Source organism: Trachypithecus francoisi, unplaced genomic scaffold (assembly GCF_009764315.1).
Source record: "Trachypithecus francoisi isolate TF-2019V2 unplaced genomic scaffold, Tfra_2.0 Lachesis_group3, whole genome shotgun sequence".
Classification (NCBI taxonomy): domain Eukaryota; kingdom Metazoa; phylum Chordata; class Mammalia; order Primates; family Cercopithecidae; genus Trachypithecus; species Trachypithecus francoisi.
In genome coordinates this window covers 68,891,858-68,913,040 of record NW_022681468.1, presented here as the reverse complement: position 1 = coordinate 68,913,040, position 21,183 = coordinate 68,891,858, and the positions used below count along the sequence as shown (strand labels likewise).

Below are 21,183 nucleotides of genomic sequence, written 5' to 3'. Positions count from 1 at the left end.
CAGGCTCCAGCATGGATGACAGAGTGAAAGCGAGACCCTATCTCAAAAGACAAACAACAACAACAAGAAAACCTCCTCACAGGATTTTTGAGATTGTTGAAAGAAGTCAATGAACTTAGTCCATTGTAAGCAACTTACTCCATTCTAAGCATTCACTATACACTTAGGTGTTAACAATAATGGCAGTTATACTGACAATCATAAAAATAGTTATAACAATAAAATGACAGGTAATTTCTTTGTTAGTTGAAGGCAGTGGCAACCAAAAGGTGGAATCTGATTTGAGAGAGAGAAAGCTTCTTTATTTCTTCATTCCTTCTGGCCGTCCTTTCCTTTTCCCAGAGTCCCAGACCTTTGTGATAAAGTCCACCAGAAATGCATGCAGAATGCAAGACAACAGGTCTGCTTCCTCCGAGACTCAACCAAATTCAATGCTTGGAGTAGAGATCTTGTTCCAGGTATAGTGCCTCACCCAGGAGCTTTCCTTTCTGGAGCAGTAGATCCTATAAATTGGCCTCTTCCTTATCCCTCAAAGTGAGTACCCTGGCTAAGATCTCTGCATATGGGAGGAAAGGCTGGCAATGGAAAAGCACATGAATTGGGCTTCCCCCTCTACATGGCTTTCCAGCCTACAGAGCACATTCATATATGTGATCAGGTAGCTGGAACACAGGAAGTGCTCAACACCTTTAGCCATTATCATACATGCTCAATACTTTTTGGTGTCATTTAATGCTCTCAATAAGTGTGTGAGATATGTCTTATCATGACCCCTATTTGGAAGATAAAGAAATTAAGACTTAGAAGTTAAGTTACTCGCCCAAGATTACAGAGTAAATGGTAACAACAGGGCTCCAACTGAGGTTCCTTGAACTCCAAATCTGTACTTTTACACTCTTGGTGGTTCTGCCATCCTAACATATCTGATTGCTTCTCTCAGCAACCTTGTAAGGTAGGCAGCTGGTATATCTCATTTTTCAGGTGAGGAAATCAAGGATTGTTAAGCAACATGCCTAAGATAAAAATGCTGCTGATAAATGGCTTAAGCAGAACTCTGCATCTAATCCAATGTTGTTCCTTACACACTCATTATTATACATAGTTTCAGAGTTTGACAATCCAACTGATCTAAGTAACAGATGAATAATAGTACAAATATATTTTTCTGGCAAATGGAGGCCTTGGGATAAAGAAAACCAGAACTCAATTGCCTATAAAAATAAGAAGTAATAGTATGATAGTGTGTTTTCTTTCTTCATTCAGGGGCATTGTTTCACACACATGTAAGCAAATATTTAATTAGAAAGGCAAAACATGACTTCCACTAGGATGCTTAAATAGGAAAATACAGAATAATTTTGACTAGATCTCTGTAAACACATGGAATTTTACTAAACTTATTTGATTATGGGGTTTCCATTTAAAAACAAAATGGTAACTGATTAGCAGCATCAGCCAAATGATTCCAATACTATCTAACCCAGCAGATCACCCACTAGCTCAGTTTCCTTCTAATATTTAGATTCACTCCAATTTTCATATTTAGTTACCAACCGTGGGCCAAATTGCACTCTAACTTTCCTCGTTGTACTTTCATTGACTGCACCCAATCTGAAAAGCATGGAAGAATAAGTGGATTGGGATGAGACTTAAATATTTTTGCTTTAATTTTTACATGAAGAGATATCCTGATGATTTTTATATTTACCTATGAGAGTATTCTATAATGGTTATGGGAAACGGAATAAAATTTCTGTTTAAAAAGTTGTTAAAAGGCTTAATTAAAAAAGCAGATCCTTGGCCGGGCACAGTGGCTCACGCCTGTAATCCCAGCACTTTGGGAGGCCAAGGAGGGTGGATCACGAGGTCAGAAGTTCAAGACCAGCTGGCCAATATGGTGAAACCCTGTCTCTACTAATAATACAAAAATTAGCTAGTCATGGTGATGCAGGCCTGTAGTCCCAGCTACTTGGGAGGCTGAGGTAGAAGAATCCCTTAAACCCGGGAGGTGGAGGTTGCAGTGAGCAGAGATGGTGCCACTGCACTCCAGCCTGGGTGACAGAGCGAGACTCCATCTCAAAAATAATAAATACATAATTAAATAAATAAGGAGATCCTAAGTGAAATAAGCCAAACACAGAAAGAAAAATATCATATGATTACTTATATATAGAATCCAAAACAAAAAAGGTCAAATATGCATGTAGATAGAATAAAACAGTGGTTACCAGGGGTGATGCGAGGAGCAGGGAGAGATGAGGAGATGCAGGTCAAAGTATGCAAAGCGTCAGCAGGATGAACAAGCCTAGAGATCTAATGTCCAACATGAGGACTAGAGTTAATAAAATCGTATTGCACTGTTTTAGTGAGTTTTGTTAAATAAGCAAATTTTAGCTGCTCTTGCCACACACAAAAATAGTCACTATGTGAGATGATAGATATGTTAATCTGCTTCTCTATAGTAACAATTTTATTATCTATTTGTATCCCATAACATCATGTTGCCAACATCAAATGTATCTAATAAAATAATTTTAAAATACAAAAAAATGTTAAAAAGAGAGAGAGAAGATCCTTGGTGCAAATGAAGCTTCCAGGCCCCACTCTGGGGCACTGAATCCTTACTCTCTGAGAGCCCAGTACTACCAACAAATCACTGAGATGACCTGTGACAGCCCAAGTTATTTTTTCTGGAGTTCTTCCATCTGACTACTGACCATACCTGGCTCTGATTAGCTCATGAGATCACAGGCAGGATTTTAGGCAGCAGGCATTGTTCCCTGGGTAAATACCAGTAAGAGTACGGCCAGTGGGTACAGGCTTGGGTGTGTCAGTGGATTTCCTCCATCTCTAAGGCCAAAGAAGAGTTCTAGGCACAGCATGTCAAAAGAAAGCACGCTCCACATGCATTCCTATGGAAAGGTGAACGGGTTGCATTTGAAAACCAGTGGAATACGGGTGTTGCACCGGATTTCATCACATGGCTGGAAAGCAAACCGGATGAGACTACACAATGGAGTGAGTGTCCATATCTGGGCCTTCAGAAAAACACTGCTTTGTTTAAAAAAAGGGGACCCAGTTGCTCCACTAAGGTAGGAAAATATGCTTGTTCTTCAGGAAATGAAGATCATCCATACTTTTCATTACTCAAATGAGGTCTTGAAGCATTTTCATACATTTGAAAAATTTAAAAATCAGAGAAAAACCTTCCTTTTATTTGAGAACAAAATGTAAGTGAAAGGAGAAGAATCAAGGTGAAAAAGTCCACATTTGTAGTTCTCTTAGCTTAGATATTTCACAAATTCATCATTACAGTTTGTTTTAATAGGGCATGATTATGAACAAAAAAGATACCCAGATATAATTAGAGTCTATTCAGAGTGTATGTTGGATGAACAGGTCTATTTGCAAACAACCGGTGAGTGGAGAAGAATTTGCTGTCAACAACCCCTCCCAGACACCGAACCACAAAGCTATGTCAATATCAAATTGCTATTCAATAGCCAGCCCTGGAGGAGCACGGCGCCCTGCAGGTGATGAGACGCGGACGCTGTGCCTTGCCCCTGCACCGATGGCAGAGCTGGGAAGAAAGAAGGTGACAGTGCTGTGGCCACATGGGTTACGACTCAGGAAAGACTGGCAACAAAGAGGAGGCTTTGCTTTTTCATGGTCTTATAAACACTTTCTTTTGCTTTTCCCTTGAGCTTCTTAATTATCCAGATTTCTTTATCCCAATGAAAACAGTATGGTTGACTAGAAAGAGACATCTACGTTAATGTTCAGTTTCTTAGAGCTAACTTTTTTGGGCTTTATTTTCTCTACCCTATAAAATGTGGATAAAGCCACCAATCTTATAAAGAGAGATTTGAAATATCAACTGAGTGTGAGCATCAGAAAAAATGGAAGGGTTCACAGTGGCGACAACTGGGATAGGGTTAGAGGGAGATGTTGGCAAAAATCAACTAATTTTTCTTTATATAGCTCTGTCTTACTTGATTTGTTAAAAAAGTATTATGTTAATAATTCAAAAAATTATATAAATATTTTAAAAAATCAAATAAAGGGAAAAGTCACATAAGGCAAATTGCAGAGTGTCTGATATATAGTAGATATTCTGTAAATGGTAGCTATTATCATTACTTCAAAGTCTTGATTCTGAAAACAAAAATCTAGGGTTCCTGACACAGTTGAATGGAAGACAAGTCTATTTTCTATAAATGATAATAGAGAGACAACTTGGCTGCTGCTTTAGATATTATTGAAAGATAACTATAGGAATGGATTCATATGCATAATTTTCTGCCCACAGGAATCATAGACTGGAAAGAAATAATTTCTGTGCTGAATTATTGCCAGGCAGTGTTTTACACAGTAATGCAGGAAAAATTTGAACTTAACCCAATACATCATCATGAATGTTGACATGCCCTTGAAGCTGGCTTCTCCCACTATCTGTAAACAGAGCCACACGCTCACTCTCTGTATAACTCAACTTCTCTCTCTCTCAAAAGAGATGATCACAAAATACAGCCCTTCAATTTACTTTATCAACATAAAGTTGACTCTATGTAATATAATAAGTTTAAACATTTGTTGATTTTCTCTGGAGAACATACTCACTAAGCTTTGTAATATCATACATGATCTAATTGGTCGCTATCAGACCATTAAGTTCCCAGGATAAAGTGTGTAGAACTATATTTATTGGTGTTATCCCAAACTAGAACCAAACCCTGAGCTAATTTTTAAAAAAATTCCTGTTTTTAAAAATTTTACCATCAGTTACACATTTGCTATCTGTTCGTTGATCCTTAAAATTATAATCAGAGCAAGATAGAACACTAAGTATTTCTTTCTTGGGCTGAACATCTTTGAAGACTAAATGGAGGTAAAACAGGCTTTTGCAATTTCCTATAGGTTTAGTTTCATATTTGGGGTGAGAATGATTATGTTCATATGTAACGTAGATAAAAAATGACAGACTAGAAGGAAAACCTGTGCCCCAGCCACACATCAGAGGCAAATCCTATAGACCTCAAGGGAAGGAAAACATAACCCTTTAGCCAAATAATAACTTTGAAGTAGATTTCAAAGTGGAGAGGAAAACTGGGAAACAATTCACACAAGATTTTGCTTCTGGGGAGAAATTCACATTTTTCCAGGCTAGCAGAGAGCATGCCAGCCAAACACCACTTGGCTTAGCACAACTAATAGGGGACTTCTAGTTCTTATAAATATACAGATAAAAACCAATGTATCCAGTTTGGGGAGGTCCTGTAAGGACAGCAAGCTACAAAGTCACATTGGCAAGACTGGGTGTGCAAACCATCTCCAATAGGGAAATCCTTGGGTAAGCTTAGTCCCAAGCCAAAGAGACAACAGATCAGAACAACTCTTTGCCTGGGTTTAGTTTGAAGGATGGGGGGAAATTTGGGTCTGTCCCAATTTTATCCACACACGTTTTTACACCCAGTGAACCAAACCAGAGCATGACAAAGGTATGATTACTTTGCTCGCCACAGAAGGTCAAGCATATTTAAATTACAGGCTGGTTTTCTTTATTCACTGTGAAGTTTAAGCTACTGGCCAAGACTCTGGTATTAGAATTGGAGGAAGTGTGGCAGGGATTATAGTCTTTGACTAATACAGTGGTAATTTAAGAAGTGTAGGCAAGACAAGCACACCTATTAAAATATATTATACATAAGCTGGAAGTATATGAGGGCAGTATCAGGAACTAAATTTACCACATTTTAAATTCACATTATTTATTTAATTAATTTTTATTTTTTAATTTTTTTATTATACTTTAAGTTCTAGGGTACATGTGCACAACGTGTAACTTTGTTACATATGTATACATGTGCCATGTTGGTGTGCTGCACCCATTAATTCATCATTTACATTAGGTATATCTCCTAATACTATCTCTCCCCCCTCCCCCCACCCCACAACAGGCCCTGGTGTGTGATGTTCCCCTTCCTGTGTCCAAGTGTTCTCATTGCTCAATTCTCACCTATGAGTGAGGACATGTGGTGTTTGTTTTTTTTGTCCTTGCGATAGTTTGCTGAGAATGATGGTTTCCAGCTTCATCCATGTCCGTACAAAGGACATGAACTCATCCTTTTTTATGGCTGCATAGTATTCCATGGTGTTTATGTGCCACATTTTCTTAATCCAGTCTATCACTGATGGGCATTTGGGTTGATTCCAAGTCTTTGCTATTGTAAATTCACATTTTTAAAAAACGGTTTATGGTTAAACTGGGTGAGAGGCATATTTTGTGGGTAACATACTTCTCTGACTGGATAGAGGATCAGAAGGGAGAGCCCAGGGCAGCTGGAGCAGGCACAGTACCTGTCGTTCTTGATGGGAACTCCACTGGCAGCTCCAGGACCCCAGTTCCTATCATTTGGCTGCCATGAACCTAACAGAAGGAACTTTTGCTCTATGCCAGTGCTGCACTTGGATCCTGGCTACAGGGCACCATTCTTGCCTTCTGCCAGCCAGGCCAACCCCACATGGCCAAAGGGACATCCACCTACAGCCCACACCTTCTTCTAGACCATGCTCTCTGCACCTGGAACTGTAGCAGTTCCTTTGTTCCATCTCTATCTCTCCCCTTACCCAGAAGACTTTCAGTATTATATTAAGTATCATATTGGCTACTGTTGTCCTCGGCTGCCTCTGCTGTCCTCTGCTGCAGTGCCCCTCTCAGCTGCAGCAACTTCTTGCTGGAAGTTGTTTGGAAATTTCATGTTTAAAAGATTCCACTGACTCACCACCTTAGGCTGTAGAAATAGGAAAATCCAAAATACATTGTATAGGACACCAGGGTGGTTTATGTCCAAGACATTAGGGTAGACAGGCTGAACAGTAGACATGCTTCCTGAGAAATTCTCCCAATTGGCAGGACAAGAGCTACCTATCTGCAAAATAAGCATCTACGGGGTACCTGCTCTGCTTTTCTTAAAGGTGTTGTCAAGCCAGTTGGCCATTCTGCATGTAGCCCATCCATGTGGTGTTCCACCGCAACTAGTAGCTGACTGAAAAGGCTGAAAATGAACTAAGTTCATAACCTTCCATGTGAAGTGATTAAGAAGGCTTAATCGAGAATTCATGTTAACTTTATACAGCTATTCCAGAGGAAGAAATCTCTTGATTGTGGTAGAATTCTTCCCAAAGTGGCCTCAAATGTTTTTAGTTTCATCTCTAACTTCTGCTGCTAAGTGCTAGTTATTTACACTAAACAGATATCCAGCTACTGCTATTTATGATAATGGGCCCTTATCTGAGTTTAAAGACCTTATCAACAGGCACTGTAAGCAGGCTGCCAGTCCATATGCCTTCATAAGGAATTCAGGCTGAATGGATGGCCCTGGCATCTGATAATGACCTAAGGCACACTGAGGGAGAAGACCGTTGCTCAGTGAGCTCTGCTGGTGCCCAAAACAGGAGTCAGCTGTGACTGCTCAATATTAATTGGGACAATATCTCAAAATAAATCTGTCTCTACTTAAACTTACGGATTTGTAAGATCACCTTGCATCTAGAAATAGTTATCATTGGTTGAATGCCTACCATTTTCCAGGCTCTGCGTTAAGACCTTTGCGTATATTAACACATTAAAAGTCTCATAACAATCATGTTGTAATAATAACGACTAACATTTACTGAACCATCACTGCATGCCAGGCCATACTGACAGCTTTATGTAGTCTCATCTATTTGACTGTTTGACATGGCTATTACTATTATTTTTTTCCTAACAAATGAGGAAACTGGGCTAGGGTCAGGGTAGGAGATGTGAAGCTGTCACATAGTCAATAACTGAGATCTCCCTCCAGGTCTTGTGCTTCCAACCACTACACAAATGGCTTGCTGTAAGGAGATGGACTGATCACTACTATTTTACCAATGAGGGAACTGCATGTACGCTGTTGAAGGCCACACTATGGGATAATGGTAAAAAATGTAATGAGAACTTCACTGTGTCTCTCCCCACAAGATTATTCTTCCTGTTCTACACAGCTCTGATTGTATATGCTCTTCAGTAGTTGGAAAACAAAGTTTAAACTCTGTTAGAAATTACAGAGTAGGAAAAAATATGGGTTCTGCTCCTATAAATGAAATCATGGCACCTGCATTATGCAAGGTTGAGCTCCAAGATAGGCCAGCAAGTCATTCCCACCTGATCCGCTGAGAAGGTCTTCCCTGAAGGCAGGGCTTGATCTTGGCAGAGCCATTAGAAGTATTTCCTTTGGATAACATACTTTTCTTTAAACTGTTCTAAATTTTCTAAATTTTCTACGAAGAGCATGCATGTAAATGTTCACAGACAAAACATGAATGCATTCTCATGTTAAAACATTCAACATCACAAAGCCCTTCTCTTAAACTCTCACCTTCTCCTCCTCTATTCCAATCTCCTCTCCAGAGGTATGAATTTTAGTATGAATTCCTATAGACCTGAACTACCCTATATGAAAGTTACTACCCACACGTTGGAAGTTACTACCCACATGTGGCCATTAAGCACCTGAAATGTCCTAGTTGAGATGTGCCGTTAGCATAAAATATACACCAGATTTTTAAATTTAGTATAAAGGAAGAATGTAAATATCTCATATAATTTTTATATCAATTACACATTGAAATGAGAAATTACAGAGACAGTAAAAAGATCAGTGATTGCCAGGGATTAAGTGGGGTGTGGAGGGATGAATAGGCAGAACACAGAGGATTTTCAGGGCAGTGAAATTACTCTGTATGATACTATAATGGTGAATATATGTCATTATACATTTGTTCAAACTCATAGAAGGTACAGCATCAAGAGTGAGCCATAATGTAAACTATGGACTTGGGTGAGAACGACATGTTAATGTAGGTTCATCAATTAAAACAAATGGACTACTCTGATGAGGGATGTTGATCATGGGGAAGATGATGCACGTGTGGGGGCATGGGGTTCATAGGAAGTCTACCTCTTGCTCAATTTTGCTGTGCACCTAAAATTGCTCTAAAAATAATCTTAAGAAAAATGAATATACTGGGTTAAATAAAATACATTATTAAATTAATTTCACCTGTTTCTTTTCATTTTTTAAATATAGCTGCTAAAAATGTGGCTCACATATTTCCATTAGATAGCACTGCTCTAGAGTCTAGATCATTTTTGGTGTACTTATACGTGCATATTTAAGAAACACATATATATTTTGGTGCTTTGTAACATAAATATGCATTACTTTTATGCTTGCATTAATTTTTTTAAGTCAAATTTTTAAAGGCAGTGGACATTACATTAATTCTTTTCTTCTTCCATTTCTCTTCCTCCTCTTCTTCCTCTTCCTCCACATCTCCCTTTTATACTTAACAACCCACAAAGCCTTAGAGTGAAGAAAGCAAGAATTATTCCTGGTCACACACATGCCAAGGTGAGCATACCTAATATTTGAGTGAAATCAACACAGGCACAGGTTAACTAAAGGATATCTATTCCCTTGTTGGATAAAAGAAGGAGCTAGTCAATGAAGAAGGTTTCGGCATTATTGAGTCCTAGACAAAAGACCTATAAGATACTAGCAAAAATGACCAGCAATTATTTTCTAAATAACTAGATCCAAATGTTCCATTCTTATCACATCATCTCTTTTTCTCAGACATTTTCTACAACAGGCACAATCCCATTACTGTCTGTTGAGGAAAAGCACCTATTGCTTCAATTCGATGAACATTGCCCATAATGTGCCGCATCAGAACACCTTCTCATTTCAGCTACTGAATTCTGCTGGCTGCTGTAAATAAATGCTGATGCATGTTACCTACATATTTACTACTTTGCTAAATTCTAACTAAAGTCACTTTTAAAATATTTTATAATGCATCTAATTGATTTTATTCTAAGTAAATACCTGATACTGTCCAGTTCAGTGGATAACGCAAAAGAAATGACCCCAAACAAGCTCCTGCTATCCCCTGCCCCCTGCTTTAAAAAATGGCTAAATATACATAATTTACACTGACTGCATTTGTGTAAGTGATGAACTGGTGGCATGTACACATGCAGCACATTCTTTTGTTGGGCAGGAAGGGTGTTTATTGTGTTCTAGCAAGTCATTTAGCACATGCAAAACATTAGCAGCTCTTACTTGGCCTCAGTGCAGAGCCTCCTTGAGGGCAATGGAGAGAAAAAGAATATTAGCATGAGTCAAGGTGCCCTGATAACTCATGATTTTCATTCCTGTGAGTGCCCCTTGATGTTCTGTCCCATTTGAGTCCTTGTGGTTACATGCTGCCTAGATAAAGAACTGCAACTCAAGTCCTGCTTATTCCTTTGCCTACTCATTGCTGCTTCAAGACAAGATTCCCAAGGGGTAAGATGGAACACCAGACAGGGATCTCTGCAATATTCTTCTAGCTGGTAATTCTCCGAGTCCAACAAACCAAGTTTTCCTTAAGCAGATTCCATGGAAACTGCTTTAAATGCTCCATAATAATAAGACATTTAAAAAATGTTTCTTTTCCACTCCCCCATTCCTTACCATCTTTTTCTTTTATTCAAGAAATAATAAAGAGAAACAAAAACTAGAATACAGAGATTTTCAACTTTTTATAAGGTGCTGTATATCACTGTATTTAAGACAATCTTTTGAAATGTAAAAAAAATTCCCCCTGAATTAGGATTGACCTCATCTGAGTAGATGCCATCTGCTATAACAGCCCAACCCTGTCCCCTCAGGTCTTGGCAGCTAAAGGTGAGTAGGGCCCCCCTCCTTTCCCATACCCCTGCCTGAGAAACTGCCAGGAAGCTCTCACGCAGCATCAGCAGCAGGCAGGAAGTAGGGTGGGAGTGAAGGGTCTCCACCCATTAGCAGCTGCTTACGCAGTAGGCAGGGGAACTTTCCTACAGAAAGATCCAGGTCAGCAGATACTCCAAACCAATTTCTACCACATGCTACCCAGTTGTGGAATTAAATTAAAATGTTAAGAAGAAACCTGGAATGCCAATCCCCTTGTTTTCCTCCTACCTTGTGCCCAGCACCCAAAAGAATAAAACAAGAACAGTTGGATTTGGCAGTTGAAAGGGAATTCTTAGGTAACTGGAAGGAAGTGAAGGCAGCACACACCAAGGAACGCTGTCTGCACGAAACGTCATGTACCAATGATGAAATGTCAAGACCCATCATTGTCCAAGTGCTCATTCAGATTCAACCAAAAGACAAGTTTGACAGATTATCCGAATCTTTCAGGGCAGGTGGTGGGTGTACTGGGGAAAGGAGTGAGGTCATTTTTTAAAAAAAGACTCAGTTTTTTTTTAAAAAGCAAAATAATGTTATCACCTCAGTGGTTTAGCTATAGTCCATTCTAGAGCAATTGAAAAGAAGTTTTGCCAGCAGCTGGGAGAATATTTCCGAGTAAGTCATTTCAGATTACATTAGAGCTCTAAAATAAAAATGAATAAACAAGTGTTTGTCCATTAGATCTCAGTGCATTTTTGTTAACACTTTACTTGCAGGAGATATTTGATTTTTTCTTATGCTATTTCCTTAACAGTGATTTACTATGGCTTTAATAAGTGGATAAAAGTTGGGTCCATTGTTTCACATCATACTTAAAAATAAGTTTTTATGGCCAGGCGTGGTAGCTTATGCCTGTAATCCCAGCACTTTGGGAGGCCAAGGCAGGTGGATCACCTGAAGTCAGGAGTTCGAGACCAGCCTGACCAACATGCAGAAATCCTGTCTCTACAAAAAATATACAAAATTAGCTGGGCATGGTGATGCATGCCTGTAATCCCAGCTATTTGGGATGCTGAGGCAGGAGAATAGCTTGAACCCGGGAGGTGGAGGTTGCCGTGAGCCGAGATCGTGCCATTGCACTCCAGTCTGGGCAACAAGAGCAAAATTCCATCTCAAAATAAATAAATAAATAAATAAATAAATAAATAAATAAATAAGTTTTTACATGCCTTCAACAATAGAAAAACATTAAATAGTTACCTCTGCAAATGTGTTCCGATTTGCTTGCAAGCCAACTTTTACTACCTCAAAAGGGTTAACTACAATGGCTTCTGTTAGTCCAGATCCCAATCCAGCAATGGCAAATGTCTAGAAAAAGTAAATCAATCAATAGTTTAAAACAAGTTATCATGTGTATGGGGTTAAACATCCTATTCATTACGCTATGCAGCTGAACGTTATAAAGAGAATGGAGAAACCTACATAAATGCACCATATTCCATTACTAAACAGCTTTAGTTCTTGATTAGATGCTGACAATTCATGAAGAAGAAATTACAGAAGCCACAAACCACATCCTAACAATTTCAAAATAAAATGTCAAAGCCCCATCAACAACGACTTTTTCCTTCAATAAAAAGCAAGGTTGCTTTACTGATTTAAAGGTGGATACTAAAACATCTGGACATATAACAATTAAGAAAATTTGAATTGTAAAAGGAGAGCTTCATTTTTAAACATCTACTTAAATTCCTTTATTGGGCATATAAGAAATTCAAGGAGCAGAACCACAAATAAACTGTTTCTAAAAAGCTAAATTTCAGGTAACAACATAGCTGGAAACATTTAACCCTATGTTCGTGTTTTTAGAGTCACTATTCTGGACTATTAACAAACAAAAACTATTTTTTATTCATCTTTTCCCTATTTTAAAAAACACCGGCAATTAACGCAGTCTTCTAAACCTAAAAGCTGAGATCAGAAATGGCTAGATGTGCACCCACAGTCCCAGCTGCTTGGGAGCTGAAGTGGGAGGATCACTTGAGCCTAAGAGTTCAAGGCTGCAGTGAGCTATGATTGAACAACTGTACTCCAGCCTGAACGACAGGGTGAGATCCTCTCTCAAAAAAAAAAAAAAGAAGAAGAAGAAGAAGAAGAGGAAGAAGAAGAAAAGGAAAGAAAAGAAAAGAAAGACAAAGACAAAGAAATGACTAGGTTACTCTGAAGGGCTCAAATAAAATCTAGAAAGCTTATCAAAAGGTGACTGTATGTCAAGTTCTTGTTCGGTATCTGTTAAGAATTTCTGCAATAGGAAAGAACAATTTCCTAGAATTTACCTCTAGGTAGAACACTTATGAGTTTTCCAGAAAATCTGTATCAAAAATAAACACAACAATTAAAACATATACACACGAGACAAAACAAAATGAAACAAAGCCCCAATCTCCAAAACAGATGCTTGAAAAAAAGTAATTATTTAGTGCTGAATCTCCATTCCAGGACAAGAGGCAGTACTGTAGACAACCAAGAGAAGAATAAAACCATTGAAGAGTAAACAACAGATAACTCTTGGCAATGGGCTCTAATATCTTCTAAATAGGAGAGGAAGGAGGGAGAAAGGAATATCTTCTAAAAGAGAGGAAGGAGGGAGAAAGGAATGTTGTGTAACCTTAGAAAGGGAGGCACAAAGGCAGGATCCAGAGGCAGGAGGTCTGGGTTTAGGTCCAATTCTAGCACTTATTGGCTGCGTGACTACAGCTGTAACACACAGTAGCTTGTGCATAGACAAAGGTGCCCAACCAAGGATGCTTGGAGGCCAGAATCCAGCTTGCCCCTCACTTGCTAAGAGAAGCCCTGGAGAGGCAACCGTCGGGAGGAGGGGCACCTTTTCATTATTCACACAAAGGTGTCATGGGTGCTAGTTGTGGCTCTGTTGTATAAGTCGCTGAATCTCTGATGAGCCACAGTTTTCTCATCTGTAAAATGGAGATAATAATATCTAATTTCCCTGCTTATAAAGTTATTTTAAGGCTCAAAATAATGTGTGAAACCATTTCATAGAGTGTAATGCAAACACCATTGGTCTTGTTGCACATAAAAAAGGAAGAATGGGCTGGGTGCAATGGCTCACGCCTGTAATCCCAGCACTTTGGGAGGCCAAGTTGGGTGGATCACCTGAGGTCAGAAGTTTAAGACCAGCCTGGCCAACATAGTGAAACCCCATCTCTACTAAAAATACAAAAATTAGCTGGGCTTGGTGGTGCATGCCTGTAATCCTAGCTACTGGGGAGGCTGAAGCAGGAGAATCACTGGAACCTGGAAGGCAGAGGTTGCAGTGAGCTGAGATCATGACACTGCACTCTAGCCTGGGTGACAGATTGAGACTCCGTTAAATAAAAAAAAAAAAAAAAAAAGAAAGACAGAAAGAAAGAGAGAAAGAAAGAAAGAAAGAAAGAGAAAGAAAGAAAGAAAGAAAAGAGAAAGAAAGATTGCATACAGATTCTAGGAGAGAGAGACTCATTGATGATGTTTCCATTTTATCTCCCTTCATTACGGTTTTAAGCATATGTGCATAGGGTAACTGATCAAATATTTTATTCATTTATCTCAGACTTCCATCATGGAAGCCAGAAGTGGAAAAAAAAAATACTAGTCCCAAACTCTTTTGACTGGGAAAGCTAAAATCCAGATGTCCAGGTTTTTATTACTTACTATATGCAATCTTCCAAGTAATTCACTTTTTTGTTCTTCTATAAAATTCAGCTACATTTGCTGTCAGAACTAGTGTTCAGCAGTCCCTTGTCAAAATAATTGATCAGATATCAGCAGATCATGTTACATAGGTTGTTCCAGAAACCTACATTTACTGTTGGGTTTCCAGCTTCCTAGGCTTTTCATGTGAGAGCACCAGGGGACACTTAACAGCTGTTTAAATGTCTAGCCATATCAAAAAAAGTAACTGAAATAAATGAGCTCAAGAAAAGAGAAGAACTGTACACAGTTGGCATGCATTTGTTTATAGTAGCTGCAGTGACCAAATGCTTTTTTGTTTCAATTCTCAAGAGTCCAAAGACCTACAGTCTTTCACATGGTACCAATGTTTGACACAAGAACAGCCAGCTGGCCCTCTGGAGACCATATTTTATTGTTTCTCACTAGGAAATTTTTAATCCGCTTTTTGCCAAGCTGTTTCCAAATTTAAGAATGATATTAAGAGAAGATGCCAAAGAATTAAAAGGAAGAAATCCTAGCTAGTTTCGAGATTCATGGTATCACTGCTCCCTCCTCTCTAGGAGGCCGTGTCTCCCAGCCACCTTGTATAGGCAAGGACTGGACAAGACATTGCTTTGTCATAACAAAAAGTGATGCTATTAGGTTTCCTAACAGGATCTTTCCTAGAAAAGGGGCATGTATGATTTTTTAAAAATAACATACTTCTTCTTGGACAGTCTATTTGGCAGAATACAAATTCTCAAATATTGTCCATTTTAGTGGGCAAATGAGGGCATTTTCCTAGAGACTGGAGTACATTGCTAATTGGAGGGCCAATGCAGATTTTGTTTTGCTTTTCTTTGTGGACTTGGAAGGAGAAGTTAATGCATTTACTCCCTTGCGGGCTCTTGTTGCACACATATTTGTAGAACCCATTTGGTCAATACAATTAACTCCTGTGAAAAGTAGGAAAGTCACCAAGAAGGAGGGGAATGGCAGAGGGAAATGTTCAAATCACCAAGTGAATTTTGTGTGATATATGAGATATGTCATTGTACTATCACAATTCTCCTTAGTTGAGTTGTTTACAGTCATTCCTATAAAAGGCCCTTCAGTCTGCACCTGACCACAGAATGATTTCATCTCAAGGGATCTGAAGTCTTATATTTACTACAGCTGGTGCAAAAGCTGGAAAAGTGACCTGTTTGGCATGTTGACTTTTGCATAGATATAAGCAGTATGTATGTAAACATATGCATGTCTTGGTTTAAAAAGAGTCTTTGATAAATGTACTCTTTATTTCATGTTCTTGACCATATCTCATATGGGACCTTTCCAGACATATCATTATTATCATAAATTCATCACTGGGAGCTATAAAATAGCCAAATTGTGAGTTATTAGGAAGATGGCTTTCAACAAGTAGCTGAACATTGAATAACTTGAATTCATATTTTAGTAGCTGGGCTTGGGAATCAAAAGAGTTTTTGTTTCTAGATTTTGCTTTATGAAATAACACATACATTTAAGTATAATAAATACTCTCACTTACCAACGCTGGTGACAGTGACACATATCCCAGCAATTTCTTGTACTGCTCAAAGGTGAAAAACTGTGAAACAAAACCAAACTCACAGATTTATAACAATTTTCCTGCAACAAACTCTTTAATTGACTCAAATTTCTTTAGTAAATCATTATGTTAACCAGCATTTCAAAAAATGATAAACTATCTAATACAGTTTTTAATCCTGTCTCAGGTAGTTGCTATTGGATCTTTCTTTAACATTCACAGTTTCAAATGCAGTTATAATAACCTACAGAAGAGCTGATGAAATCCTTTAGAGCAGTAAATGAACCATACAACTTCCATTTACCATGACCATTTTCAGTTTCCCCAGACATCAATAGACTTCTCTCTTATGGCAGTGATTCAACATTATAGGCCTAGAGACCTGACATCTTTGGTCTCCTATGTTTTCTCTATGAACTGCTTTCCCAGTGAAAGCCCAATTTTCTAACACACTTGTAAAAGACATCCACTTTTCAGTGTTAACTTGCATTTCTATTTCGGTGTCTCCCCACTGCTCCATGGAATTTGAAAACACTAAATAATTATGAAGATGCCACGATAAACTAGGGAAGAACCCAATGAGGTTATCTAGTCCATCCCCTGCCATAAAGCAAGACTGTCCTCAACCTGAACAAAGAAAGCAAGCTGCTAATTCCTTCCTTGAAAACTGATGGTGATGAAGATGGTGAAGGTATTTTTGGTTTCTTCGGTAGATAATGTTTAGTATAATTTTCTCTGCAAACAAATTTCAGTGGAGGTGAATCTAATCAATTGCTTCATATAATACATTTTCCCCTTTTTTCTTCCTGTATTCTACTTTTTGAGCAACAACTCTGCTTGAACATGTTTTGCTCCTGGGTAGCACGTTCAGGTAGCTGTCAACACCACTGACAAGGCACGTTTTTAGGTCCTGCTAGAGTCTAATTCTCAAGACCCCAAAAATGGTATGGGTATTATATGGTCCCCAATATTTTCTACTCCATTACTTAATAGCCCAGTAAAATGGGGCAAGAAAGCAAAACCAGATTTCAGAGCCAAAAATACTCTGTTGTTCGGAAGAAGTAGCTCCTTATAGATGGCTTCAATGAGTGTTTGGGCAGCCCAAGAATCATTTTACTACCTGATAAATTTTTATTCTTTTCAACACTCAGGAACTACTTTTGTACCATGGTCTTTTAAATGCACTATGAATGTAGAGTTTTCTAGAACAGGGATTCATTCATTCACTCATTTAATAATATTATTAGAGACCTCCTATTCTAGGTACCGGGGATGCAATGGTAAACAAAGAGAACCTCTGCCTACTTGAGTTAACATTCTAGTGGCTAGTGAAAGCCCTGAAACTACCCTGGTGTTAAAATAGTACTCAACAGCGACCACCAGGGACCACCACATTTTTGATGAAACCATTAACCACTAGAAACCATTAACCATGGAAGGAAAAGTGTGATAATCTTAGGTTTTAAAAATAATTGATTTTTCTTCATTTTTATTATCATCATCATCATCACTTTGAGAATCACCTTGCTGGCATTTTGAAGTCAGCAGTCCTAGAGCTGAATCCGGGTTATGCTGCTTAGCTGTGAAAGCACAGGAAAGCTGCTTAACCTTTCTAACTCTCAAGACCTCAAAACTTACCTTTTAGATTATTAAATAAGATAATTTAAGTAAGATTCCCTGACAGGAACGGTACAAATGAGACTTTTGAAAAATCTTAGTTTTTATTCCCTGTAACTTTGGTAACCTAGGTTACCAAAGGAATCATAGAGGCCTTAAGTATATGAGCACTCTTCTCAATGCCCTGGGGGTTGCTGAAGCTTTCCGGTCTGGCTGGTGGGAGCAGGCACTATTCCCAGCTGGATGTGACTGCTAAGCACTGTTCCCTGGAAGCCTTTTGGGTGGTTCTTACCCAGGCATTGGTAGTTTCCTCCCAGGCATGCACTGGTCAATACTCAGCTGAAAACTTGGAGAGGTCCTTCTACAGGTCTCAGGAGTTCTATCTCTGTGCAGCCTGCTCTTCCCTGGTACTCTGTCCTGTGGACTTTGGCTGCCCTGCTCTCCCCTGGCTTTCAGCTCCTACCCAACCCAGGGAGTCCCCTGGGCTCTGCCTCAGTTTCCCCTCCCTGTCCCAGGGCCTGAAAGTATCCCAAGGCAGTAAGCTGTGGCATCACAGGGCTCATTTCATTTGTTTTCCATTTCTCAGGTATTTCGAGCCTTCATCATCTGATGTCCAGTGTCTTGAGAACTGTTATTTCATACTGGTCCCTGACTCTGTCTCCACCAGGAGTGGAAGTCTTGGCCCTCCAGATACTCTGAATAGTAGATGTGGGAATTTTCTCTCTATGTATATTTCTTTGTTTCTTTCTTTAAGTTTTCTTTGTTTCTTTTTTTATATTTTTCCTTTATTCATCTAATATCAACTGAACATCTACTATGTGTAGATACTGTTATTGGTATAGGTATACCATAGTGAACAAATTAGCCTTCATAGTTTATAATCTCTTGTGAATGTAGTCAGCATAAGGAAGTCCTTGAGAAAACTGCACATGGGAAAAGTGGTATTTCTGCACATGTGAAGCTCAAGACTGGACCCTGAAGCCTGAACCACGGTGCCATCCATCTCTGAGGGATCAGCTGGTCTCTCTGAAGTCTTCATTTCCTTTTACTAACTACAATACTAACTCTGTCTAATTTGTGAAAGGAAAAGTTACACTTATTTAGCATCAGTAAGTCATTATTTTAATGATAAAGCTCATTTCAAATAATAAAGTACATAAAACTTAAGATTGTTTCTGATTATGGTAATGATTTTAGCTAAAGTGTCAGTACCAAAGAATACACACACACACACACACACACACACACCCCACAATCTCTGAATATATTTTTTCTGAAGTAAACTTTGATGACGTACAATGAAGCAGTTTATGATGTATGAAATCGTTACAATCAGGTGATTGCTTTCCTCACAAATCCTATGATAAATATCTATAAGATGAATGTTTTCATAAACTGTGTTGAAAAACGAGTGCTATCCATCTGGCAAAGATACACTTAACTCCAAGTTATACTTAAAAAGCCAACATACTTACCATATGTCTCAATACTTTTCAGGTAAAATCTACTTGAAACAAGATGTCTGGGACACATACACCATATTCACTTGCCCAAAAGTTCATCTGTTAACCATTGTTCTGGCACAGAGCATTGCTTTTGTAAAAGAGAAACTAACTCTGTTTTATAAAGCTCAACTTTTTTTTTTTTCTGTAAAAGATTGCTCAATGGTGATAAGTCTTAATCCCCTTAAAGTTTAAATTGTCTCCAACACATAATATTATGAAAAAATATTCCAGGAAAAGCTCTAATTGTAGTTTACTTTGTTTATACATGTAAATCACTGAACAGATGAATATATTATTCCATGCAGACAAAGCGACTTTCCTTTTGAACAGGAACTCTGCTCTATTTGTTTACTTGGGCAATCTTTTATCAAGTAAAGTCATTTCATAATCCAATTCAGCTCTTTTGTGTACTTTGGTGAACTTATTCCAGATTCTCTACTGTGATTCAGATCCTTATAACAAAATTTGTATTGCTATAAGGTCACTATAAACTCACAAAACCTATACCAACAAAGAGGGTGAATTTATAGAGAAGGTATGTTCTAAAGCTTTGTTTTCCAAATTCTAGATTTGAATTTAATCCTATTACCATTTTGACATAATATAAAGGTTGGATGTTCATGTATATATGTGGGTGATTTTATCATAATTTTAAACCCAGTCACCCTCTTGAACTTACTGAGTAAAAGTACATGAACTGTTCCTTCTTGCCTTTCAGGAGTACTGAGAATACAAATTGAGTAATGTATGTGAAAAAAAGCCTTATATTGCTTGGAAAGTCAGTCTTTAAGTTTAGGTTATCATTATTATGGAAGGACAAAGCCTTATTTGGTGATATCAGTGGTGCAGGGCCAGGGTAGGGGGGTAGCAATGCCTGCCAGAGTTGCTATGATCAGGACTTTTGTCTGAGAGAAGACAGTAGTCAGACTGAGTTCTTTTGCCCCTGGACATTCTGCCATATCTTCCTGCTCCTCTTCAGATACTGAACTAGCAAGTAGTACATAAACCTCTACAGTTATGTGGTTAAGTAAATGGAAATCAGGGTAGTGGAAGTAATAATTTTTGTAAGAACCAGAATAGAGAATTTTAAAAGAGGAGACTAAGGGGGAAAATGAAGTTGGCATGCAAAATAAATATGTTATATGAGAATCATATATAAAGAAATATGGCATATTGGTTTACTCTGTTCATGAAATGGGAATGATTCAGGGAGAAAGGCTTTTCCTCCTCTCCTCTTTCCTCTTCCCTCCGTCGATCTTTCTTTAATAATTATTTCTCCAAAGGAAAATTTCTGAGTTGCTTTGAAGAAAGGTCCAAGCTATTTTGTGGTTTGATTACTAGAATTTCATTCACCATGTTGTTTTTTAGAATAGAATGCTTTTACCTGATTAAAAAAATCTACAAATTGATCTACATATTTGAGAGACTGGCCAAGTCTAATTATAATAAAAATTATGCTATAATTTCTGCATTAAAATTTTTAGTGTTTTATATATAATTCATTTTAATGTCTTAGAGTTTGTTGTGCTGAAGCTGTTACTGCACCCTACTTTTGCTTGGTGCAAATGCATGCAATGCTTACCTTCACTGCTCTTTTTGGGGTTTCAGCCAAGATAGGTGGCAGAATTCCCTTGTAAAAACCAAACAACCTGTTTGAGAAATAAAAGATTTCCTATGAGTAAAGAAATTAAGAAACAAGTATTTCTGACTTTGTTTAGATAAAGCAACTAATCCTAAAGTATTCTGGATCATTCAACATATCACACCAATTATGAAGTCTTCCTTTCATTCTAAAGAAAGAAAGAAATTCTATGTCTCTTAGCATTATGATATTCAGAAGGTGAATACGTGATACTGAGATGGGAATCCCTTAGATAAGTTGCTAAGCATGACCATTAGTTGTACCTTAACGATGAAGCTGACTTCCTTACTCTAAGGGCTCTTGAGTTTACTTCTCAGTTGTGGGGCAGGTAGTTTCAAGCTATCTACAGTCCTGCATTTCCTCCCTTGTGGTAACCAAATGAGGTTAGGA

The 21,183-nt window shown here is 38.3% G+C and overlaps 1 protein-coding gene across 1 annotated transcript in view; it reads right to left on the bottom strand.

The window, feature by feature from the left end:
• Positions 1–21,183, bottom strand: part of SLC25A21 (solute carrier family 25 member 21) — a 526,576-nt gene that overhangs the window by 34,980 nt on the left and 470,413 nt on the right. Inside the window, exons 4-6 of the mRNA XM_033188230.1 lie at positions 20,734–20,800; positions 16,009–16,068; positions 12,006–12,113 (exon numbers count right to left, since the gene is read on the bottom strand). Of these exons, the coding sequence (XP_033044121.1) occupies positions 12,006–12,113; positions 16,009–16,068; positions 20,734–20,800 (235 nt within the window). The remainder of the gene's footprint in view (positions 1–12,005; positions 12,114–16,008; positions 16,069–20,733; positions 20,801–21,183) is intronic.